Source organism: Falco naumanni, chromosome 12 (assembly GCF_017639655.2).
Source record: "Falco naumanni isolate bFalNau1 chromosome 12, bFalNau1.pat, whole genome shotgun sequence".
NCBI classification, from domain to species: Eukaryota; Metazoa; Chordata; class Aves; order Falconiformes; family Falconidae; genus Falco; species Falco naumanni.
In genome coordinates, this window is record NC_054065.1 from 20,570,595 (window position 1) to 20,597,563 (window position 26,969).

Below are 26,969 nucleotides of genomic sequence, written 5' to 3' on the forward strand. Positions count from 1 at the left end.
GCAACATTTCAGTATAGCACCCGCCCCAGGCGGTTTTAGTTTAGGGTTGCGGTAATAACCCAGTGACCCCTCAGAAAAGTTCTTCCAGAAAACATTCCTGATGACAACAAAATATTAACACATCCAAGACGCACGTGATTCTAGCTTTACACACATCTCAGTTTATTCTGGGAGTTCACCTGCTCCCCGCCCCAGAAGTCAAGGGCGCAGCACCCACCAACCCCAAAAGCAGCAGGACCTCTCTCAGCTGTTAAGACTCGACTCTAGGCAACACCACTGCCAGCAAATTGAAGCTGAGCTGACCACCGGCACTGCAGCAGCCTGGCGCACCGAATGGCACAGCGTGCCTGTGTGTGATGGCAGCGCTCCCCTCCTCCCCCCGCGCTGCCACCCCACAGCTACAGGGGCAACCCCAGCGCCCCTGCCCTTCCAGTTGTACCAAAATGGTGTAACTCCCGTAACCCGTCATCGTACTAATGGTTATTGAAGAAAACCAACCAAAAAAAAAATTATATATACACCATATAAGTATATAATATGTATATAAACCAAATATATACCTATTTTATAGGTATCTATGATGTTCACATTTTTACATATGTATACATAATATATAGATAAATATATATGAATAAATACAGGCTCTGTCAAGTTTGTGGCAGGAATAGGAAGTTCATGATTTTCCTCAAGTGAAAGGTGTTTACATGGGATGCAATAGTCAAGAAGGTAAAAGCAGTTGTAAAAGGGAAGCATGCGATTGCTATTAAAGCACAGAACCTACAGTTAAGTAATAAATAATCTATTCCCAGCTGTACATTTTTATTATTTTTTTTATTATGCAAGTGAAGGACAAACGACATTTTCCAGAAGCCCTTCAGTACAGAGCTACTCCTCTAGTACATGAATTCCTAAGAACTGGGCATGAGTCTGCCTGAGCCTTCAAAAGCCTGAGACCATGGATGTTTTAAAAATAAAAAATAATAAAAAATTAGGACACAGAATGGCACTTGCTACCCCTTGACTCAGAACCTACACAAGTCAGCTCATCACGATCAGGGCTTTCCTCCTTTTCTCCCATCCCCACCTTCCAGCTAAAAATATGATAAAAAGATACCATTCCTCCAAATATTACATTTAAGCCACAGACAGGTTTTTAGGTTTAGTAAACGGTATTTTGCATCTTGGGAAGCGTAACGCCAGCAGACGAAGGTCCTCCTCAACACGCATCTGCCACCACAGATCCTTCCGTCAGGCACTTCAGGCCACGGTAAAACGCGGACACTTCCAAATTCCCTACAAAGTTTTTCATAAAAGCCCAGTTTTTTAGTGACACCCCTAATGACACAGCATCACACAGAGCTTCTTGAACAGCCATGAACTGCATGAAGATCTCTAAAGTATTTTTCAAGTCTCATAAACACAGACTTATGCGCTATTAAAAAAAATGGCAATAATCAGTCTAGAGTATATAGATGTATATAAAGTATTTCTTTAGTACTGTCTTAAGCATGTCTGAGCAACAAGCCTCAATGTAACCTGCCACTGTGATTACTTCTGTTCTACGCACACTGCAAAATGACCCACTTCTTTTGACCATAATAAAAAGGCCACTAATTATACGCATAGATATTTGGCATTTTAGCAGACTAAAGAGACACCCCCATGATTTTTATCTAAACACATGCAGCAATATCACTTCATGGGAATTTTCCCTTTCTAGAAGCAGCAGACATACATTCACAAGACAGACCCCTCCAAATCTATACACACGCACATGTGCTCTCAAGCAGGCTGTACTCCCCTCTAGACTGACAAGATACTCCTAAAAATGTTGTATCTTCATTGTAAATTTTACACATCACAATGTACATGCTGAAGTAAATGAAGTAAATAGAAAACAGTTGTGCTTACTAATTTGGTACCCTCAGAAATCTGTTCACTAACAGCAAAACAGAATAAAATTAGCTCTGCATCCTGGGTCAGGCAGTGAAAAAAAGCTTTATTTAAAGGCCAGGTACATTGTTCCAGCTAAGTGCAAGCCACAAGACTTCAACTGACATTTACTTTGGCAACCTCACACAAACCAAGATCACCCATTCTGCCTTCAGAAAGGGATTCAGGATCAACCTCGTTAATGGGACATTGTTCATTTCCAGGTATGCCAATTCACACAAACCAGGTTTTCAATAGAAAAAGTCACAGGCGAAAACTATTTCAATTTCCCTTGGAAGAAAAGAAGGTTTTTGTAAAAGCTGGCAGTGTCCCTTGCCTTTTCTCCAATTAAGAGAGCAAAGTCAACACAGGAGAGGTAAAACTAGCTATGCAAGAAACATGCCGAGAGCACAGAACGATCTGTGCTGTAACTTATAATTGCACGGAGCAAACAACCATTTTTTAACCAAAGCACAATGAAATGGGCAATAACGCAATAAGAAGCCAGGGTGTCCAAGTGTGGTACAGAGAAGACAAGCCCAAACTAAAAAGCTCTCCAATTCCCCCACCCCAGAGATGAAAAGGGGGAAGGCTGTACGCAGAGCATACAAAGAACTGCTGCTGAAGAGGAAAAGCAGCAAACAGCAGCATTGCTGTCCCACCCAGAGGAAAGTGAGCGAGGGGGCACGAGGCAGCACCTTGCCTCGCCATTAAGCTGGGTGCACCCCGACACCCTGCAGCCGTGACCCACCAGCTCCAGCACACGGCGTCCCCGCCATGGATGGTGCTCCGAAACCTTTCCTGCTTTCCAAGCCGAGAACGCTTTTCGCGGCACTTCTTTGTTACTTTGGAGCTCTCTCACAATCGCTCACAACTCTTGAATCTCAGGATAAGAAACGTTTCAAAGGCTGCTGTGTTAAATCCTCCTATCCTCCCCTATTTAGAAATCAGCACTAATCACTATTCATGCTGAGTAAGCTTTGGTAATCTTCACCCAAATGTATTTCGGTGTTTAATTCTCGGGGCAGGTAATAGAGATGGATGTTCTTTCCGTGACTAGAGAATTTTCCTTGAGCTAATTGAAAACAGGCATATTTTGAGTAACATATTCTACTGCCAATAGTCTTGCAGGGAGGCAATGCAAGAATGACTTATGGGCTGTGAATATCACATAAATCTGTCTTCAAGTACAAGGATCATCTCTGCATAGAATAAATTTAAGTCCTCCATTATCAACCCTCTTGATTTTACGTATTTCCTAACTAAGCAAAAAACCCCACAGCATACCCTAGCCTTTCTCAGAGACTGTCACGCACCAAGTGAGTGTGTATCATTTATATCTAAACGCAGCCAGAAAACCAACGCTCAATTAAAATACTTTTGAATTAGATTATTTCATGCTTTTTCCAAGTCTTTTACCATCCCATTTTCACATCACCTTAGCATTCACCACTTACTTTGTGGCAACAGCCAGTCTCCTAGAGGCTAGGAGAGCTTTTTCATCTATAACAGCTGTTGTATACCTCCTCTTTTTCACTCCCTTTCACAGCAAGCTTTTTCTATTTCATTTTAATTTGAGGCCTGACATTTCTGACTATCATATACAGGGAAAAAATGAAAAACTTCCCCCCCGCCCCCCCAAGAAAACTTTCAGCAAATATCAAATACTTGAGCAATTATCCTGATTCTTGGTGGAAGTATTCCCCAAACTTCCTCTGAGGTACGCAGTTTTCTTTTATTTATCATTTGGGAGACACCACTCTTGAGCATCTGGATCTGGTTCCAGGTATCTTGTATCTATCACGTACAGATTTACATCGAGTAAAGCTGAAGCTGTTCTCTCTGCAGATACTCACTGTTTCCTGGATAGATGTAACCTCTGACCACAGTAGATCTCTGTTTGCTTTGCAGCAGGCCCGTCAGCATATATCAATGACTGGGAACGCATTCAACGAGGAAATTTATTTTTTTTTCTAATGGAAAACCACACTAAATACTGCGGTAACCATATTAAAATCTTAAATACAAAATAATTTTTTTAAAAAAATCTGAATCTAGTGACCACTCAGTTGGACAGCGCAGCCCAAGAAAAAAAAAATGGGTTTGTAAGTTCATTTTTCTAGTCCATGCCTAGTGGAAACTACAGTTTAGTCCCTCAACACAGAGAATATGCCTATATCCTTTACCACCCCCACCCCCCCAAGAAAGGAGTAGTGTTGAGGAGTCCTGGAATAAGTCAGAAAACAGGAATGTAAGAGAAAAAACCATGGCATTCTTGGCAAGTTAGAGAAAAAAAATGTCTATTTTCATAAATGACAAGTTTTGCATTCCCATTTTAATTCATAACAGTGGACTGTGGTGATGAATGTCACACAGTACTCAACACGGTGCTGTATTTAAAGGTAACTCCCCACAGAAGATTACAAACTCCTTTTGGTAAGGGTCTTTGGCAGCTGTTCCACAATTTGGCAGTAAATCAGGGCAGTATGAAGATGAGGCATAGCTGAACACGACAAAAACTACAGAGGCTCCATACGCTACTTCTTCACAAGTCATTTATAAAAAGACTGCTTTATTTACTTCTCCTGTAAACAAGGGTTCAACCCCTGGCATCGCATCTGGCTGGGAAGGAGTATGAACTACGCACTGAACGCTCTCGCAAGACCACGGCTCGATTCCTGCCCTCTGTGTTCGGCAAACATTCAAAAAGGATGCTTAAAGCACTTAGGGGCTTTATAAAACTTTGTATCCAAGGGGCAAATTTCAGAAGTCTCAGTAAAAAACTTCAGCATTTGATAATGAAAAGCCACATGTGTATGCAAGTGCACGAATATGGATGGCTCCAGGCAGAAATGGATGGATCTCCTCTTGAAACAGTGATCCTTTAGGATTTCAAAACTATTTTTTCCCCCAAAGCAGTTAGAACAGCTAATTTGTAATTACAAGCTCACTTTCCGTTTGATAACGGTGAGAAGTTACACTCATCAGAGACCCAGCCCCATGCTCACCGCAGCACGTACAGTGTGGGAACAGAGGCACGGCGCAGGCAAAGCGATCAACCCAGCAGCTCAGCGCATTAAATAGTGAAGCATGCTTCAAAACTGTATTTGCTGTCCAAAAACTATTAATTTTGAAGGGATTCTTACAAATCCATAATTACAGAAAAGAAAATCCTCATCATAAAGCACTGAAAACTACATTTACCCAGTCCTGGAGGGAGCACTTTCAGCAGCATGGCTCATTAGAAAGGTATTCTTGCATTAAACACCAAAGACACGTGTTAATGCAATACCCCAACGCCGCACTGGAAATGACACTACAGCAGTGAAGATGTACCTACTTAATTTGATCCAGTATCCCCGTGCAACGGAAGGCGACCGGAGCCCAGCAATGGCATTCCGTGTTGCTTTTCGGATATCAAGCATAGCTCATTATGAAATCCTATGCTACAAAACCCACACCATCTAAACCATTCAACGCTTCCAAATATCAAGCGTTATCCTTACCACAGTGATTGGGAAGAGAATCCATTTATCTGTCTGTCATGCAGTTACCTCAACACAGAATTACTGCAAGCCTCAGCAGTACTCGCTGCTGCTTCTGCTGGAACTCTCCATTTCTTTACCACAGCTTCGTTGCAAAAGGAAGAAAGAAAACCGCCTCAGATGTTCTGCTGGAAAAGGAATATAGCTATGAACAAAGGTTAAAGCTGAAAACTTGAAACTGCTTAGCAGAGGTGTGGCTGCTGAAACCTGACATAGTTGCGTCACCAAGATTTTGCTTTGGCAAACACGGCTTCCTGAATTCAAACAAATCTTAGACAGAATTATTTTTTGTTCCAGCAATAAGCAATTATTGCACAGACATGCTTTCAAGGTCACTAGCGGGAAGAGTAAACTACACCAGGATGTGTCAGTCATAAGTAATGTTTTAAAAAAAGCTAACACCAAGTAACACATATTGAAAGCCTTCCACACTTAGCAGGATGCAAAGTCCTTACTTCCCTCCAACTGACCACAAATAAACATGAACAAAAAGATCCATAAAAACGGCAATCAATATTTCAGAGGCTCATGTTCTTCTCTATTACACCTTGTTTTTAACATTCCTTACAACCAAAATGTTTCATATTACTTTGCCAAAGTAAAACAAAATTAAATGCCTCATTTTAATGATGTTGGGAGAAGAAAACTTTGCCCTCAAAGCAATTTTAAGAAGAGGAGAAAAAAAAAAATTAACTACAGACTTTGTTCTCCTTTATATTAGGAAATCTAACACACATGTATATTTGGAAAAGAAACATTTTCATATTTGTTAACATCAGGCTCTATAAGCTATATCAATATTCTCCTTAAAGATAGAACAGCACACTTAATTTCAAGTATTGTTGTATTTATAGTAATAAAAACATTTACATTTAACAAATGCAAAGTCAAAAGTTGCAACCATTCCTACAAATGCCACTTATTCTTTTCAGGAGGGCAATGAATAAATTCAGATGGCTACTGACAGGAGTAGGCATTAAAAAAATCCACAACGAAAAGCCAGTTTTAAAAACAGACATGATAGGCAAGAGTATGAAAATAAACCAAACAAGTGCTTTAGAAGAGATACGAAGCACTCTTCTTAAGGACATGAAACAACTTCTATCAAGAATAAGGAGGAAGATCATCCCACATTTGTTCAGCAGGAAGGTTTTACACCTTTCTTGATCTTGCTGATGGTGCCTGAAGTTAAATACAAGATATCAGACTAGACATTCAACAGTACGTTCTCATACTGAAGGTCACCAGGCGTGTGGAAATTATTATTAAGGGCTGTCCTACACAACTGTTAAAAACAGCAGTTTCTTTTAATTCACCTGTGTATTCACCCTACAGTTACAGTACACAGAATATTGCCAACTGAATACTGACTGACAGTGAAGAAAACGATGCAATTGCTGTATTTTTCTTGCCTATGACGAACGTGTGACTTGTCATCTCTGATGCTTTGGTGGCTTTAACTATATTTCAGGAGGCACAACTATACTTCAGTTTTACCGTGCTTCAGAATACGCACTACCCAAACACTACAAGACCGTTTTTCTTAAGACACTGTTCACCAAGAGTAACTGGTTTTAAAAATGCTTTCAAAGCACCTAACACAGGAAAAGCATACTTGAATATCTCACTGCACACACAGAGCTGAAGAAAACATCTTGAATTGTTAGATTTACTGCCTGCAGTGAACACATTCTCTCTCAAACTCATACACAAAAGAGCAATGATTAACTCCAGTAATTCAATGCAAACAGTAATAAAAGGTGGGGTTTCTTCCCCCAAGCAGAAACGTTCGTTAAGCACCTTCCTTTTGCAAGCCTCCCAAACGTGCACTGAGGCAACACTTTGACAGAAGGCATCCTCATGCCAAATAAAGCGCTTTAAGTCTAACATACAGACTTTGAAGTGTGGGGTTTCTACTTGAACACATCTGCACAAGCAATTCATGCATCAAGGATTTACACGCACATACCTGGGTTAAAAAAAAAAAGTAAGAAATCCAGTATAAGTGCAGTAGGCATGTAAACTGCCTTGCAGACGTGCTCTGTAACACATAATGAATGAGAGAAGAACACTTGTTAAGAGCATTATAAAGTCTAAAGCTCCTCTGAAAAAGTATTTCATTCCATTTGATGCTTACTAATGACAACTGGATAGGATTTAACCTGACCATCAAAAGAAAAGTTTATTTCATAATCACAAACTATGGAGCTCCCTGTGCCACAAGGTGGGCACAACCACCAGCCATCATCTGCACTACATTAAACTGCTCTCCAGCGTGACTGGCCAAAATGCCCATGTCCTACAAATTCAGCTTATCATTTTTGCATCGTATTTTGAAACTGCACAACAGACCCCAGAGATCTCAAGGACTGACAAGAAGATCCAACTCGGACAACCTGACATCAACTCACTTTAGCAAGAGAAGTCAAGAGCTGCATTTGACTGACTCTACCGCACCAGCCTTTGCTCAGCCTTCAGATCTTTATTTCCATATCTGAGAGAGAAATTCCTGTGCTACAGGGCAGATCTCAGCTTCTCCCCACAACCCCTTTCCCTGGTGACAGCAGTGGCTGCAAAGTAGCCAGAATTGGACAGATGGATGCAACGTGGCTCCAACAGTCACTAGTGGTTGGAGGCATGTGAACTGCTAAGGCAGTTCAGTTTCCAGCCAGGGCAATCCTTGTTTAATTCTGTTTATACTCACAGAGCCAAAAGCCTACAACATCTCCATTGATGCTACAACCTCGTACCGACTTCTAGAAGTGGGAGAGAAGATGTGGCTCCTATGTTTGTAAGACAAATTGTTTCTTACGGTTTCCCCAGGCAAAAGTCAAGCAAAGTACAAATCAAAGCATCTGATTTTTGTTTTGTTTTGCTTTTAAAACGAAGCAAATGAACGTACCTCCCATCCTAGGAGGACCTGACGCACACCATGGTCGCGAGCTGCCCACACAGCAGGGCTGTACTTCAGAAAATAATTTTTAAGTCTGGTGAGACTCCTGGTGAATCTAACCTATGCCATGTTTCTAAAAATGAACAGCAATTGCTTCTCCATTCGTTAATAACAGATTCAGAGATGCTTTCTTCTGGAGGGGAAAAAAACCGCACCACACCTCTGAAATGTGCTTATGCTGAAAAATGTGATGATGACTCTACACTTCTCTAAAACCAGATTATTTACTCCAACACCACCTACTTGCTACTTATATGAATACCTAAATATTCTCAATTCTCAGGAGAGCTCTTGCATTCAGTAGCCTCCAAAGGAGATGTGTTTTTCAACGTAAACACCAATTCTGTGAGAAAAAGGATAAGGAAAAAAGAGCGGGTGGGAGTACTTCCTTTTCCTTGGATTTAGTTTTGCTGAGTGCTCATTGTTCACAGGAGATGCTCTACCTTTCCATTGTTTCATACGCTTCCCCCACCCACCCATCTTTTCCACCCGCCCCCATCCCTTGGAGACGAGCACTAAGATAAAGGAATCTGGTTTATCCCACGTACTTAAAATTTGGTTGCCCAATTCTGGATTTATCATCTGTATCAAGGCACTCCTTTATCTGTAAATTTGTGTTTGTCCTGCCCCCTTCCTTCGCAAATTAAGACAGTAATTAAGCCTCTGTAAATCCTCTTAGTCCAACGTGCTGTCCTTATCTCCTTGTTGCTCACTTATGCTGCTTCCTTAGGTTACTCTATTTTTTCATAAACGTGCCTAATCTTACCCAAATTAAATAACTGATTACTGTCATACAATTTCTGCCATTTCACCACGTTGCTCACAGTGAGAGAAAAAACACACGTTTGGAACAGAGCAACCCCATCATCTTTAAATGCTACCAGAATTCTCTGGCGTATCCAATGGGTCACAGCAGTTTGCTGCGCTTCAATACACTGGCTGGAGCATCTTTACACTTAACACCCAAAAGCCTGACAGTATTTCATCCTTACTAAGACGACAAAAAAAACCCAAAACCCTCACAGAACCAGACTACTTACCACCGCAGTCCCACCTCATTTTTCTTCCTTTAACTACTACTTCCTATTTCTGTAAGGTGACTCATCATAAAGCAGACCATCTGCTTCACAGACTTATCGCTCCTCTGGTTTCCTTCCCATACGTTTGCCTGATGCATTTTATGGCTTTCTGTATTGGTTTCACGAGGGCTGAATTCCCTTTTTCCGAAGCTCCTCTCCCAGCCCAGCCTTGGTGCACTGCCCTGCCTTCCTCATTCCCTCTCCTCGCTGCCCCTTGCCTCCCCAGGCACATGTATCCTCTCCGAGACGGAACGTTACTTAAACTTTAATGACCTAAATTTAATTACTCAAGTCGCTTTGCTTCCCAAGTCGAACTATCGATGGCACACTTCTGCCTGAAGGGGTAGGAGGCAGGAATTAAACCCGGTCTCCACAAACGCACTGGGCTTGTTTGGGCATGGCACTGGTTACTGGTTCAGGGTTACCACCTCAGCAGTACCCCTGCCTATTATACTTAGGAGAGGTTTTTCTAGATAATTTCCTATGTAAAAAAAGACAAATATCACTGCTTAGTTTCCATTGTCTATCACAAAGATTTTCAAAACATTTCTGAGCTAATCTGATTTCACTTTAAATAAGGGGGCAGGGGGGTGATGGAGATAGAAGAGAAAGACCTTTCTAAAAATGTTAATTTTGTTTGAAATCACAGCTGGCATGTCTACGTTTCGATTGTTACAACTGATGCAGCAGGACTTGGCCGACCCCAGCAGCTGCCGCTGTACCGGGTGCACACGGGGGGTGGGCATTCGGAGCGGCACGAACCTGCTCAAGCACGTTGCGCAGCTCAGCTCATCTTCCCAGATCAGCACGTACTACCAAAATCCAGTAAACACCTTTTAATGCAGGGTTGTATAAAAGGAATTTTGTACTGATTAAAAAATTGTTATTCTTCATACTTCTGAGAGGTAAGAAACACCAAGCAACAAAACGCAAAAGCGTCGTTCAGAAGTAAGAGATTTAAAATCCTACAGCTAACCAGAACTAAGTATAAGAAAATGTTCCATTGACCATAAGCAAAAAACAAACAAACAAAAAACCCCAAAAAAACACCACACCACAAAAAACAAACCCAAACCCAACTCTAAGGTACACAACTCTAATTATACCTCTGATACAATTACTGTATCAGTAATTAGCTAAGGCTGGGAATATTCACTGTGTAGACAGAGGTTATTTGTTTATTTTTAAAAGACCTTGCACTCTACATAAAAATATGGAGGTAAAAAGCAATGGGGTCATGATTAAGCTCTTTATAATATGATGTAAAATTCAAGCCAGAAAAAAAATAATCAAATGTTGATTTTATATTTATTTAACTGTAGACTAGTAAAGTTTGTCAGAATATCAATAGTCTATTAGGTATGGTATCATTTCTACTCTGCACATTTATAGATCGGATTTGTTGGGTTTTTTAATACAGTGGTATTTTAATACAGTTTAATAGAGTACTAATGGTACGTTCAGACTCCCATATCTGGCAATATCTGGAAACCTTTAATTAAGGACAAAAATCCATTTTGCAATTTTAAGTCTAATTTGTGAACTACACTCAGGTTCATATTTTGACCGAAGTAGTGAAAATAATTATCATAAAATAGCCTCAATGTATTGCCTCAGTTCTCTTTGTTAGACATGGCACAGTGTTTTACAAACGCACAAACAGTAATGTCAGCTCTTCACGCAAGTTTTGAAAGCATACACACATCTTCCTTAAAACAACAACAAAAAAATCCAAACAAATAAACAAAAACATCACCTTATTCAAGAGTTTCTCTTTAACATTTTAGAGGGTAAAGACCTGTTTCATGCCTACCAGTTCCCTGGTTCTGAGACCACGAAAAAAACACCTGAGTAAAAGTGCAATTTTCTGCACCTCGCCTCATCTGTAGTATTACAGTCACACTAAAACATTTTCTTCAGCTTCTTCATTTTTCTCTTCCAAGTTAAATATATTCCTGCTTTTTTCAAGCACACACTTTCTACAATTCAGTACCTCCCCAACAAAGTAACATACAGTGCAGACCATCACTACTATCCATGTCTGCTTTTTAAACTATATCCTACACTGCAGCAGGCATTTCCAGCGTATCGCCAAGAAACCCATCACTCAGTTCAGGTGAGTTTAGGAATTTGTAGACATCGTTGTTTCCACTGTTATCCCAAGAAAAGACGAAGATCAAAGCAATGAGCACTGGACAAAGGGTCCTGGGGAGCTCACAGGTGAGCTCTGCTGCCAGCTGCTTTCTAACAAACAGGAGCAGCAGTGGAGTGCGCAGTGATGTACCACACACCAAGCAAGGTCCAGCTGAGGGGGATGGACGCCTTGGAAGGAAAATACCTGCTTGGAAACAGCGTACGTGAATTTGTGTGTGTGTGTGTCTTAACAGGTATGAATTACATATGCATTACTTTTTCTTCACACCTAAAAAAAAGTCACAGTGAGAAACAGAGCAGAAAATAAATACGTCTCAAACATTGGAGGTCACCATTTATTTATGGAAGTTATACTTTAACCTCACATCTCCAAGCTAAGTTTTAAATATTTAGGTTAATAGCTACTTTGCCTACTAGAACAACCATTTATGCTCTTTTAAGTATCACCTATATTGAAGCAAAACACAAAACTCACCAAAGCAGAGAGCAAAAATACTATTCTACAACTAAAGCAAAACAGCAAAGAGGAACGTGTAGTTATTTTTAGAAGTTGTACAAGGTATTTCATACTACAGTTATTTTAGTCAACTTATGAGCAAACACATGCAGTGACACGTAATCAGTATTTGGGGAAGGATGCATTTAGAAGAGCCGCAATCAAAAGGTTCTGGCTCTAACAACAGAATTAAGACACGTATGATTTCAGATCAGTCCTGTTACAGCATGCTAAAAAAGCTCACAGTGACCCTTCCCATGATATGAGTCCATTTTACTCCACCACCAATATAAAAAGGTGTTAGAAGCTGTATTTTAGTATTGATTCAAACATCAACAAGCGATAACAATCTGGTCAACTTGGAAAAGTTACACTAACAGCTTTTTTACAAGTTCTTTCTTCCCTGAACAGCAAGCTGAGGGTTAGACACGTCAGAATGATCTCCCAGATCCTGCACCCAATTCCTTCATTTATTTGTCCTGCCCTGTAAGCAGGCAGTAAGACTGCATCATTTCCAAAGTCAGCAACACAATAAGCCTTGACTTCCCAGAACTCCAAAACTGCCAAAACGCCCATATATGATTTCACTTGTAAAAAAAAAAAAAAAAAAAAAAGCTAAAGAACCCCACCAACCTCCCCATCAGTCCCAAAAAACCTTTTCACGTTATACATCCCTTCTCCAATTCTCTTCCCAGTGGAAGAAACTGAAGAAAGTACGCTGGTACATGGACCACCTAAACAACCTTTTCAGAATGCACTTATTTCATTAGACCAGGCATCATGCCAAATCAATCAAATCCAAAACATTATATTTTACTTAAAGCTAACACTACCTCTCCTCTTCCACGGAAACAAACTACTAGCCTTTTCATTCAGAAAGAAACTGCAAACAAATTCGTTTTGCCCCGAGACATTAGTCACCTCTTACCTGCACCACTTGGTAAGTGTTACAGATTCTTGCCTTGCCTTCATGCAATTTAACCTGCACCTGAAGTGCAGATACTCCTGAATGTAGAGCACCACATAAAAATGGATGAGTTACTTTATAACGTCGATGGTGAATGTGGCTTTTTCCACGTGAACTATTCCTGTGCACAGGCAGCAGGGGGGGGCAGGGGGGGTGTTTGAAGAAGTTAAGATTGTCTATAGTCTTCAGAGAATGAGCTGAAGGAGACGTGTTCTTGCACAATGCATTATTTTAAGCTTGCTGAAAGCTGATGGAACACACAAATGTGCATCTTCCTTTCTTATTTTTAGCACGGGGATCCACTTCCTTGCTGCCCTGAGCTACACGAAGGGAACATTAAAATAATCTTCCAAGTAAGGAGGAATTCTGCATGCTTACTAGACAGGATAATTACCGCTGTCCTTACAGTACATGCTGATTGTACTTGGCTACAGATGGTTAAACAAATACATTCAGAGACTCACCACCTGACTTTCAAGCCACACTGTGAAATTCACATTTTATAAATATTTAACTGGAAATAAAATCAGTAAGGCTTATCATAGCCGTCACAGCTTCATGCAACTTAATCAATTAACAACAGAAACCTTAAGACAATACAGATATGGGAAGCTTGCAGTTACTCACAAAATCCTAACTGGAACAGACTGCAACGCAATTTCCCAGCTCCTGGATCAAGTGCCCGTGTGATCTCAGCAAATCCCGCCAACAAAGAGGAAAAAGCTGTTAGACCCTGCCAGCAAGTTTTTTTAAGCACCTGCCTGCACCTGGGGGAAATAAGAAAATGCAGCAGCAAGCCAGGGGAGCTGAGGGATGGAGCACAACAAGAGATGGTGGGGGAGAAAAGGCCAGTGCATCACCAAGAGAGATTTCTAGCTCTTCAGTTCTCATGCTACAAAGTATTATTTGCAGTCTGGATTTTATTTTTGCGTAGACGCATACATACACAAACAAGGAGCAGATGAAACTTCAGTCAGCGCTTTAAATCTGAAAGGGAAAAAAACATTCAGGAAAGTAGTTGGAACTTCTGCACTTCTCTTTTGCTTTGTGGTAAAAGTGACTATCTAATTGGATGAATCTTGGGGGCTGATCAGACAGAACTCAGCAAACAGATTTCTTAAAATTGCCTCTCATTTCAGCTCCAACCTTGGGTTTAATTCCATTTGTTCTTTCATTTTAAAGCTTGCTATGCTAATGTTTCTTCTGACAGTTTCTGGACATCCATTGACATAATCAATGACAGAAACAAAGAATATAGTATTTTCCCATTATAGGCTTTCAGGCTCCTGCAGAAATGAAGTTTCTTCTTCCTCTTCTACCATGATGTTCACTGAATGTAAAACGTAAAGCTGTTATGGACTGAACGCCGGCTCCAAACCTGATGCATCCATACAACAGAAAACCCTAAAAGCTCCTGCATAACAGAATTGACTTTAGGCAATCTCAGATAAGACCACTGCATAACAGAAAAGTATCAAATCTCAGTTTCAAAGCAACACACAAATTTTTCCCTTCTGTTTCAGCAAATCATAAAAAAAGGACAAAAATTCACATTAAATTCATCACCAGCTTTCTTCCTGACAAGATATTATAGTCTGATGTTTTCAGAGCTCAAGTGCTTTAGTTAGAATCCACTGCCTTATACCTGCTGAAACCACAGAATCCACTGAAATTATGCAAAGCTTTGAATTTTAGAAAAAACAAGTTATCTACAAGAACACCAGCTACTAAAAAAAAACCAACCGAAAACCAACCAACAAACAGAAAGCTACATCACAGGCTCAAAGAACTGAAGTCGTATGTAATCAGAACCAGGCACTTAAGGCTCAGTATCCTGTGAGAAAGTAAAATTTGTACATCATCTGATAACGTGCTTTACATAGTAAGACATGCACAACCTATAGTATACTTTCACACCTCTATTGCTTTCTGATTGAAGATCCCAATTTAGCATGTATGTGATGCTGTCAGTAAAAAAATAAGCTCTCCAGCTAACAGTGCCCTCAACTATATATCTGTCTTTAAAAAACAGTGTATAGAACACCATGGGCAACCCAATAAAGTTTCTTCTGCTGGAATTCCTTACAAAGCTGCGTGCTAAAAAATGGCAAGTTTGGGATCCCATCACCACCGCTGGTTCACACAGTGAAACTGCTCTGTCCATACTCACCCCCACCGGCTCCAGCTAACAAACTTACAGATCAGGGTCAGATTTTTATCATGAGTTTTCTTGTGCTCATTTCTAACAGCACAGAAGACAAATCAACCAAAAAACTCAACACAACTGTTCCTCAGACTGATGCAGCTGCAAAGTAATGACTAGATTACTAGGAATTATTAGAATAAAAATTATATTCTCCAAACTACTTGATTTTTAAATTTCAATCAGATTTATGGACCAATATGTTTGAAACATATATGCATATAATTTATATCTATAATTTAAATTATAAATTTAAATATAAATATTAACATTTTAGTTATAAATTTAAACTTCATAATTGCAAATCAAGGGTTACACCCAGTGGCACATGTACCTGGTGATCAATGGAACTGCTTAGAAGTCAGTGGTCGTCTCCAAACTAGTTACTGACTTGTGTCAGAAACTTGAAGATCGCACATGATCTTGACTAAGTCACCACAAGGACCAAGATCTCCAGCGATTATATACAGGGAAAACAGAATGAACAGTTTCTGCCTGCAGCACCGTAAGGGAAATTCCCAACTGTACACGTGGTTTTCCCTCCCAAAACCCTGCCCCATCTCCCCCAACACCAAAGTCCTTTTTTGCTGCAAGAGCAGTTAAAGGTGAACTTGCAGCTCCTTCCAGCAGGCACAGCTCACTGCCCAGTTCCACATTCAACCACAGAAGAGCTTCAGGCAACATGTAGAGAGGGGGGGAAAAACAAACAAAAAACACGCTTTCCACTGTCAACAATGAAAAGAAATAATAATAAAAGTTATAACAATAAATAAAAACTTAACATAATAAACATAAAAAATACACATCTTCCATCAGGTAAATGAGGCTGCAAGTTGACAGCTCTCACTTTTTCCCTATATTTGACAACAGATTATTTTTAGGAGAGTGACTACTCCTCAAGGTATGCCAAACAGGCTTCTACTCAAAACTGAAGGCATTCGCTTTATTGTAAGTACTACTGCTGGCATCAGTCCAGCATCTTAAGCAATAGACCATGATTTTATTCTGTGCCTCCAGCAAACTCGAGCGTCTAAGAATAAAAGGCCAATGCATCTCCAGTCACCTTTATATTTGACAAGTCAGTATCTCCAGTACCATTCACAGCTGTATAAATTCATATCTGGAATTTTTTTCCAAGTTCATTGCAAGAATTCTTAGGATTTTTGTTTTGTTTTGGGTTTGGGGTTTTTTGTTTGCTTTTTTAAAAGAGCTATTTGGAGAGAAAGTGTTACATAGTTTTATTATAACCTTCAAACTAATTGTATCAACACTTAGGGGAAAAAACAAAAACAAATCTGCACCTGGATGAACTCAAAGTGTTTCAGGAAAGGCCTGCTTACAGGCCTTGGGGTTATTCAAAATAAAGTGAGGTTCACTTTCAGATGAAGAAAAATGTACAAAACAAATTCTGGCTAACAATTTGCCACCAGCTCCAGAAAAGTGTCTCCCAGATCTTACATAAATAAGTCATACAGAAAGATATCTTAAAATTTCAGCGAATTTAAAGCAAAAACAATTCAAAAATAGTTCCAATATGCTGAACCCTCCCTGATACTTTGTGGTTTTTCTGTCAAGTATTTCCCTTAAAAGCACGCTTCCTCAATTGCTTTTCCCATAAACGTCCTCCACATGCGACCAGTGCAATAAAGTTCAAACAATGTAAATTTGTATCAAATTAACTCAGACCAATTGCAATTCTCCCTTTAATTTCTTTCCAGTTCAAATCACTTTGAATGTACACCTTCCACACAAATACAGACTGGTTTAAATAAATAAATAAATAAATAAATAGTGCATCTGCTGCACTCTGTCCTTTTAACAAACAATTCCCAATTCCTTCTCAAAAGCAGTGATGCACTTTTAGAAGTTGACAATAAAAACAATTTTCTGTTCCACTGTTCAGCTTTCCACTGATCTGTTTATTAAATGTGCATCTCTGAAACATAAGGATTGGGTGAGAAAAGATGATACATGATCATTTTTAGAGGTTGGGTGAGGAACAAGCTGGATCATCAGGCTTCCAATGCAGCGTCTGTGGTCTAACAGGTCTGGACCAAATGTCAATGGCCCAACTGGTGGCTGATTTCCACTCGTGCTTTTACTGTCATGTATTTCCCCTAGAACTGCTCACGTATTTCCCTTAAACCCACAAATGGTCTAATGGTCCAGCTGGCAGGTGATTTCCAGTGGTGTCCCCCATGGGTCAGCACCAAGGTCAGCACAGCTTCCTCCGGTCAGTGGGATGGGCACACCCCCACCCTGTTTGCGATGACACCAAACCGGGGGAGGACTGGCTTGCCAGAAGTCCCACAATATCCAGAAAGACAGAGAGTCTTGCAGCAGAGCCAGGATAACCCCAGTTATCCTGTTATCCCAGTTACCCAGCAGCATTGTGGGCTGGGGTGACCAGCAGAGAGGAGCTGGGGATGCAGGTGGACAACCTGAGCAGGGATCAGCAGGGTACCCCTGCAGCAACCAAGGCTGACCACACACTGGGCTGTGTGAGCAGAAGTGCGGCCAATGCAAATGATTATTCCATTCTGGGTCACCCCTAGACACATATCCAGTCTGGGGGGCCCCAGTACAGTGGAGACTGGCCAACTGGAACGAGTGCAGCAGAGGGCCATGAAGATGATAAGGTGGCTGCAGCACATCATGTATGACCAGAGGATGCAAGAACTGTGCTCACCTAGAGGAAAGCCTAGAAGGATCCAATTCTACTCCTCACTACCTTGTGGGACAGGGCCTACAGAGAAAAGCATGCCAAACTAGTCAGAAGTGTGAAGGGCATGCAGGGGGCAACCACCACACATTGCAAGAAGGGAAACTCCAATTCAACCACCTTCTTTTTAGCTCTTCACTATTCTCAATTCAATTTTTTATTTTTTTTTTCCTTTGTACTCGGAGGTGTAACCTTTCCCACCTTGGAGATATTCAAAACTCAACTGGGGCAAGACCCTGAGTAACACGATCCATCTTTGAAGCCAGCACTGCCAGGGCTGGGCAGTGTTGGACCAGATGACCTCCAGCGGTTCCAGCCTACATTTTCCAGTGATTCTATGATCTATTCTAGGAGGGCATGTGTGGTATAGGATTACAAATGTAATATACCAGCAAGCCAAAACACACTGCCAATCAAAAGGCAAGAATAGAAGATAACTACTCTACAGTCTTTTGACATACCCTTGTCAGCAGATGCTCCAAAATGCTGTCAAAACTCATGGGAAAGGGGAAGGGGAAGAAAAAAACCCAAACCCAGAAATACAAACACATGTTCTTCCTGACATACCTGTACGTAAGGACTTCTACCTTAAATACAGCAGATCACAGCTTTTTCCTGCTCAGCCCTGAGCAACAGACACAGGTAGTACAGATGCTGGTAGCACAGACTTGGCTTGAAGGGAAACGAACATCTGGGACAAAAGACAAGAGCTCTGAAATGGAAATTTTCTTCAAGGCACCATCCACTGGTTTACTCCCACTAGAACCTACTCTGAAGTCACAATCCCAAGACTGATTTATCAATGCATTTGAACAAATCCTGCTGTCGCTATCAAAATGGGTGTTAGGTGTGTGTTTGTCTCAGCCAGAGGTGTCTCACTGCAGAACATCTTAAGAAAAACCTGGTGAGGAAAATTCTCTGTTTAGACAGAAGCATCTGATAGCTAGCCAAAGTCACAACAAAGAGTCTGTAACAAACAGCTCACGGAAAACAGGTTTTCTGTAACTGACACAGCAAACCGCCCTCCAGATAAGCGTCCTCCTGGTGTCTCAGAGCCACCACGGCTATGTTTGGGAACTGGGAGTGCTGGACGTGCTGGGCCAGAAATTCAGCTGATGTCAATCACTAGGGCAGTGATTAACAACAAGGATCAATAACGATCAAGGGCAGTGGACCTGGCCTGCTATGCTTTTGCTGCATGTGTTGAAAAGACTTCAGTGAAGTCTGTTGTGACAATTTTGATTCACGTTGGTGGACAGTCCTCACGACAGAAATTCTGCTAAGGAGAACAGGGTAAGAGGCTGGTTGTTTCAGCATCTGGCAGTTTAAGCTGGGAGTGGACCAACATTCTGAAGAATGTGAAACCAGTCTACACATATAAATAATTATTGCTTTTTGCTAATAAATATAATTAAGACACCGTGTGTCACTTAAATTCATGTTAGCTTTAGGAGACTAACTTAAATTTACTCTGAAGACTGGAATCTGGCCCTAGTTTAGGTCTCCTATTAAGGTGAAACAAATAAGGGGAACCTACATGGGTGAAAAATGTAGGTGCCAGTAGAACCTGAAGACAAGATGAGCGCCAGTAATAACCTCATGCACACTCACCCTCCTGCTTCCTGTAGTGACAAGGACAGACCTCATCTATTCTGCTGAAAATGCTATTTTCATTTCAAAACCACTATTTTGAAGAATTCTGTTTCTACTAATAGCCTGAGGGAGGAGGGAGAAGGAAGGGAGATAAAAGAAAACAGGACTGTCCAGCACTACACTGCCAAAAAATACATTCACCCACTCCACCTTGCTTAAAGTTGCAGGTATTTGCAAACAAGAAGTCCACAAGCAAATCAAGGAGACCGAGATGACCAGTTCTGGATTAAAGTAACTTTAGAAGTTGAAATACTAGAGAGGTTATGCACTAAAAGGTCTGTAATTAAAAAACAGAGGTTGAGACACGTTGCAGAGAGGGTACTCAACCATTAGTAAGAATGTCAAATCTGACATTTGGAAAATGTAGCCTCTCTTGTAAGAGTTTCTGCGTGAGATGTACAAAGAGTTACTGAGCTGGGTGCAATTTATATATGCATACATGTAAGAAAAGGAAAAAACCCACCAAAAAAAATGGAAAAGGGGGAAAATTATTTCAGTAGAAGATTCCCTGTTTTACTGGCCAAAATGCTAAGTCTTCTGAGACATCTGACAAAAGCAGTGCATTTTAATGTGTTGTAGCACAGGATAGGTAGCACAGGAATGCTGTCAAAAACACAGGAAAGATGTTAAATGCTTAAAATTCACCATTCTTGCAGAGCTGCGAATTAACACTCTGAGCATCACATTGTGGCAAAGTAAAACCACATACATCAATAATGTGTATTTGCACATCTCTCGGGTTAATTCCAACAGGTTTTGCTAGCTCCTTGGTTGCAAAGAAATAAACACAAAAATAACCCAACTAACATATGGCTGCAAATGAGCTAACAAGCAAAGAATAAGTTCTATACGAAAAGATGTAAAGGAAAGGGAAAAAACCCTCAGAACACTAAAATGCTTAGAGAGCGCAACTATGGCAGAGTTTGATCAGTGACTGAAGATGCCAACACTTACCGACCAGTTTGTAAATTCCGGTGCTGGCTTGTCAAGTGTCATTTACAAAAATGCAGTCTGAGCGAACAAGACACACTTCACGACTCGAGATAGCACGACATCAGAAATGCAGGATTTAAATAGATACACCTAGTCAACCCATTTAGAAAACAGAGAAAAACTGAGCAAACACCTAGACATTTGAAGAAAGTATGTAGTCACAACTAATATTGGTATCACGGTTCATTAAACTAGGAAGGTTATACAGATTAGAGGTTTACATGCGTCTACAAAAACAGCAAGAAGACTCAATTGTACAACTGCACCCTTTTGTCCCCAGTGGTCTCCTTATGTCACTCAAGATTTTCTTATTTGGACAATTAAAGTAAACACACTAGACTACCAAAAAAAGTTGGAGAAACCACTGTCTAATCCAGTTAGGGAAACAAAAATATGAAACATTTCACAGTACATTTTTACACATTTAAGGATTTTAACCTGAGAACACCTGCCTACAGGTAATTTTTAAACAGTTGCAGCTCCTCTTTTTAGCAGTTTTACTCTGGTACACCACCTTTTTACAGAATCAAGAACATGCCTACCATTTTCCTCTTCAGTAGTCTCAAACTAAAAATTTCAAACACACCCATACAGAAAATCAAAGTAAACAAAAGGTACCTTTCAGACCAAATACTCTGCGTTTATAAACATATCTGTGCCAAAAGCCATGGCATGTTTTTTGAGTAATGTTTTTGAGTAATTTCTTCATAGAGAAGAAATTAACTGTATCACAAAGTCCTGTCAATCAACAATACTCTGGATTTTTATGCAATGCATCATCTTATCCTTCAACACATTTAGGTTACTGCAATTGCCTGTGGCATCCCTGACTACAGAAGTGAGACTACACACTATGCATAGCACAAAAATTACTACATATTCAAAAAGTCCATACTTTCATAACAAATTTTGCTCTGCAGGAGAGGACAGCATGGATGTCTTATTTGTGATAATGTTTGGTATTTCTTCAATTAATATTTCATCCTTAAAGTCAGTCAGTCACCTCTGACACCTCTAGGAATGCATTGACAACACCGTGTAATAGCTCCTAATGCATCCCCTCCTCCATACACCTTCAGTTTTACGTAGATTTGTGTGGCATATTAATTTTTTAAGTGTTTTAGAGATATAATGCTGCCTTTTGCGCTAGCCCACATTTCACCTGGAGGAACACCGTTCACTTGTGCAGAAGGATATGCTGGGGATGCCAACCACACCTCCCATTACAGCATGCCCTTTCCTTTTTCCAAGTCTTAATTCTCCACAGCTCCAGCAAATTAATTCCATACAGGCCTGTGCTCTTCATGCCCACTTTCTACCCAAAGGCAATTTCTGTAGAAAGACCAAATATAACCGATTCAGCCACTTCTCAAGGTGTCTATGCATCCACCCCACAGCAGCTTCCTTACGCTCTGCACAGAAAATTGGTGCTGACATAACTGAGCAATCTACACATTTCTGCTCCAAAACGCAGTTTCTATCATGTTACTCCAAGGTCTTAGGTGCACCCACACCCCCCACCAGCCTCCCGCCCCTAGCCAGGGCACACGCTCGCAGATTTTCTCAGCTTGAGACAGTTTTGCTCAAGGGCTCCTTACTCTCAAGCAAAAATCCTGTCACCTCACAGAACAAGTTGAACAAATGCTTCTGAACGGCTGAATCCCACAGGCACTGTAGAAAATAGGAGAAAAAGGAGTCCCCAGAGAAGAGGGAGCTGCTGGTGGGTAGGGCAGCAGCATCCTCCTGAAACCCTGATGGAGGAGAATGATCACTGAGCTTAACAAAATGCCAGATGGTGCCTCACTGCTGCTACATCAGCTGTTTAAAAATACAAAAATGCATGCAAAGAACATCACGCTGTACACATGAACCAGCCTTACACGTCAAGTGTTCCAGGTGAACTGCTCACCAAATAAGTTGTCTTTAATCCCAAAATGAATCGAACAGTAGGTAGGATTTCATTCGCAAGGCAGCATTTCTGAGGGGGTTCTTAGAACAGCCACTGCACAAACAAGCCTAATATCGCAAAAGCTCATTCATTCCTCGGTTTCTCAAAACAACTGCAGGGAAATATACCTTTCTCCTTATACACAAGGGTTTGTGAACATGTTTAAACTTAAACACCAAGTGAGATACAAGCCAGTCAACAAGAATATCTAGCTGCACAGGACTCTCTCACCTAAGATGTTGAAAGGTGTGGGCAAAGGTTTCACATAGAAAAGTGCCAAAACCCTCTAAAATACAGAATTCAAACCAAAAAAAAGTCTAAACCACAGATAAAGACGACCACAGAAGTACTTGAGCCCAAAGAGGCATTATCACGTTACCCCTCCTCTGAACGTTTTAAAAGACTGCTGTGTAAAAATGGTACAGTCACGAGCATGAGAAAATGCTTACCGTTAGCAATCCTAGTCCTCCATACTGCTAAATTTTGCTCTCCTTCTAATCCTGGCCTCTTTCCTAGCAGAATTTCAGAAATAGCACTGTACAGTAGGTTCTGTACTCCCAAAACTATTTTACTCAAGTTCCACTTTTCCACAAAGATGATGCTTCTCGAGTAATCAAGATGATCTCCCTTAAATCCCACATACTCATAACATGGGTTGAAATTGATCTGATTTTTAGAAAACGTTCACATTTAATCCGTGTTTACATTTATCTTAAAAAGGACATATCACAAACCCCTGTTTTCCTGCATTACATAGAGGAGACCCACAGTTTGCAGACACGAACAGCTAATACCTCACCAAAGCACGTGAGGAGCCTCTCAACAACCAGCTGAAAGTCATTGGGGCAAGATTATAAAGGCTTAAAAGCCACAAGGTTCTGAAAGTCCTATTTTATACTACACATGACTCCCGAGCAATCAATAAACAATATTTTTAGCCCCAAGAAGTAGTAAAAGAAGGATAAAGTTCTCAGCCATGAAAATGAGTTTTCCAGATATTCTGACTTTGTAATTGTCATGGCCAAGACTAAATCCTACACCTTCCCCTGCCATGGCGTGAATACAGTACATAGCCTTCCTTAAACTCCAGAAATTGGACTGTGGCAGCAGAAATAAAACAAGGGAGGGCTGAAGATGAAAAACCAACTTAGAACAGGCGCTTCTGATGCCAAGCCCGTCATCTATGTTGGTCATGCACAGACCCCATGTGGTGCTCTGAGTGAAACTAAAAATAAATAACCTACTGACACAGGTACAGTTATTATTTCCTACAATACTGACTTACAAAATACTGTTAAAACCACGCGAGGAAGTCACAAATAAAAAACCCCAAGGAAAACAGAAATAGACACACATAGTAAGAACAGCAATGATCATCCTGAATTACCTTGGGATATCCTTGTACCTTATCATGAAGAATAAAAAACAAGAAGATAAGGACCTGAAACATGACTCGGGCATTCCCCACGGGTATCAAGAACGATCAAGTTGCTCAGGGCAGGAGGGTAAGAGCACTAGAGGATTACTACAAAGCACTCCTGAAGCAACAGAGTCCCAAGTGACCTCAAACACAGGAACAATTAAGACTTCATTAACTATAACCTAAAACTGCATTTTTCTCACCTCATCATGTACAGCCGCAGATACTGAGATGGGATGTGTAACCACTGCTTCTGACAACATGAACCAAACTTACACCTATTTCTAAGGTTGCTTTTGTTAAAAAAGCGTCTTTAAAATTATCTGATAAACACAAAATACTCCTTTTTTTTATTATTTTTTAAGAAAGAAATCATTAGAGAATAAGCTGGCAAGCTCTCAGAGTATGTTTCTCCCAAAAGCAGTTGCAGCGTGCACTAGTGCTGCAGCCAGAGCCAAGGCTGCAAACCAATTTCCCTTATAATGCTGTTTTCAGAGGTTTGTAACTTTCTCAAATATTTACCTTTTTATTTGAAAGGTTTCACATTCACTCTGGGAACACTCTTGATAAGCATCTGAATATGCTTATTAAAAATACATATTAAAAAAATAATTGTACTGTAAAATGTGATCGCTCAGGGACTACATAATGATAATATACGTAAAGGTCTATACAACCAACCTAACGCTGACACATCTGATAGCTCGCTATGCAACCAAAACGTTGGGCGGTGGGAAAGGAGAATGAACAGGTGAAAAGTTTAGATTTACACACCTTGCAAACCAAATACATGGTTTTCTGCTTGTAACATACCTATGGATCGACCTGTTTACAAAAAAACAGAAAGAACTCAAATCCAAAACAACAAATTATAAACCAGCAGCCTTCCATCTGGAATTATTCAAAGGCACATATGGTCGTATTTTTAATGTAGAAAAATTCTGTAATGTGATACTTATTTGCCCTTCTTATGATTAGCTGCCTCACAACATGCTCGTTTTAGAATATGGAGCTTGCAATCTGGTCTTGTAAACTAAATACTAAGTTAAAGTTATTAATTCATTAATTTGAGGCCATTTACATAAAACATATACATGCTAAAAGGCTGAATTAGGTCAGCTTCTCTTTTTCTTTTAACACACAGGAACAGTAAAACCAAATTAAAATATATTTTGTCATCTGGAACATATAACTACCTTAATAAGGAGAACTAGACAAATAATGATAATCAACAGAGATCATTATATCATTAGCTGCATTGAAGGTTGGGGTTTGCTCAGTTCAAAAAAACAGTAATACATTTGTTTAAATATGATTTTGGAAATTACACAATGACATAGCCTAATGCTATACATTCACCTTTTTCAGAAGGCTTTGGAAAGGAAAACCCATTCCCAAGATGGGAACACCTGGACTCTTTTCACACACCTTTTTTGAGGATGGTGTGACAAGGAAAAGAGAAGAAGTGGAAGAAAAGGAGCAGAAGGGCAAAAAAAGCTAGGTTTTGGAGAGAGGAACAAGGATGTTCACCTGCATCCAACTGGCTCCCCAACTGCTCTACCACCACAGCAAGTAGGTTTTCCTCCCTCACAGCATCAGCCCCGGAGCCGTGCCCCAAGGAGGTTATTTTCACCTTTGGGGTGGGAAGTGAACCAGCTCCACCAGGCTGGCAGAGAGGAGCTCCACAATGGAGACAGACAGGTCTTTGCAATGGGGGAGCAGACGCTTTGGCAAAGGCACAGTGCTCTCTCTACAGTTTCCAAACCAAGGTTTCATACCACCATTCGCCCATTCGCTTCCAAGACCCACGTCTTCTGTCCTCCAGAGATGCCAGATCGCTCCTCCCGGTAACCTCCCATACAGCCGCTAACAGCAATCCGCCGAAGCCAAAGGCAGCAGAGATGGCACTGGTGCCACCTCCTGCACCTGGGCTCCTCATGGAAGGCAAAGCTGAGCCTGCAAGGCTCAGCATCTCAAATTCCTCAGAAAGGCTGGAGGGCTTCTCCAGCATGACTGAAAGGATTGAAGAGTCACTGCTGCCACCACCCCTGGACACACAAGAAAGCAGTTACCATGAGGTAAACCATCTAGCCTGGCAACCCAAATCATTAATTAGCCGACTTTCTGCAGAAATGTACCCATTATCATGCTGATGGGCACGCGGCTGATCCTAAACATTTTATACCAGATACTACCGGGGCCTCAAGCACTCACTTTTCATTTTTCTCATGCCTCTGAGTAATAGCTGCACTTGGGGGCAGTCTTCACCTGAAGAAGTTTTATAAAAGTGGATGAGGAAAAAATAATAATAATAATAATTTAATGACCTTTTTTTCCCCCCAAGGCGGGAGAGCAACACTGGGGAGCCTGCTCCTTGAATGGCACTGGGCAGCCCACTGCCGTCCCCCAGCGCAGCCCCACGAGCACGTGGCTCGAGCCACAGGTTTCCGAGAGCACCTCCAGGCCGGGCCCGGCACAGCACGGTACCGTGCAGACGCGTTTACACACACGGAGCAGAGCACGGTCCCAAAGGCGGCAGCGTATCGCCTGTGGCCCGAGGAGGGAACGCAGTGAGAACACAACCAGAACGCCAGTCTACCCGGCTTGCCCTCACCAACACTTTTAGTGATGTTTTCATGCAGGCAGGAACAACGACCTGCCAGAGGACTACAAATACTGCCTCAAAACTAAAACTAACCTTTCACTGGTAGTTAGGAAATAGCTGAACTGTTCAATTTGCAGCTTCTCCCTAAGGCTTCCTCAAAAGGGAGCAGAGAGAGAAATGCAGTGACTATAGAGGAACACCTATAGCAGCAGCAAGATCACACTATGTAGCTGAAGAGCTGCACTACCTCTTCGTAATTGTAACGATTCTACAGGGCTACTACAGGTCACTTCTTATAT

The 26,969-nt window shown here is 41.0% G+C and overlaps 1 protein-coding gene across 3 annotated transcripts in view; it reads right to left on the reverse strand.

Moving 5' to 3' along the window:
* The window catches only part of EML4 (EMAP like 4), a 162,774-nt gene that overhangs the window by 118,513 nt on the left and 17,292 nt on the right, over window positions 1-26,969 (reverse strand). Inside the window, exon 1 of one of the 3 annotated variants that reach the window (XM_040611571.1) lies at window positions 5,439-5,478. The exons of the other annotated variants lie outside the window; for them this stretch is intronic. Within the exon in view, the coding sequence (XP_040467505.1) occupies window positions 5,439-5,463 (25 nt within the window). The 5' untranslated portion in view covers window positions 5,464-5,478. Of the gene's footprint in view, window positions 1-5,438; window positions 5,479-26,969 lie in introns of those variants that run through there. 3 annotated transcript variants of the gene reach the window in all.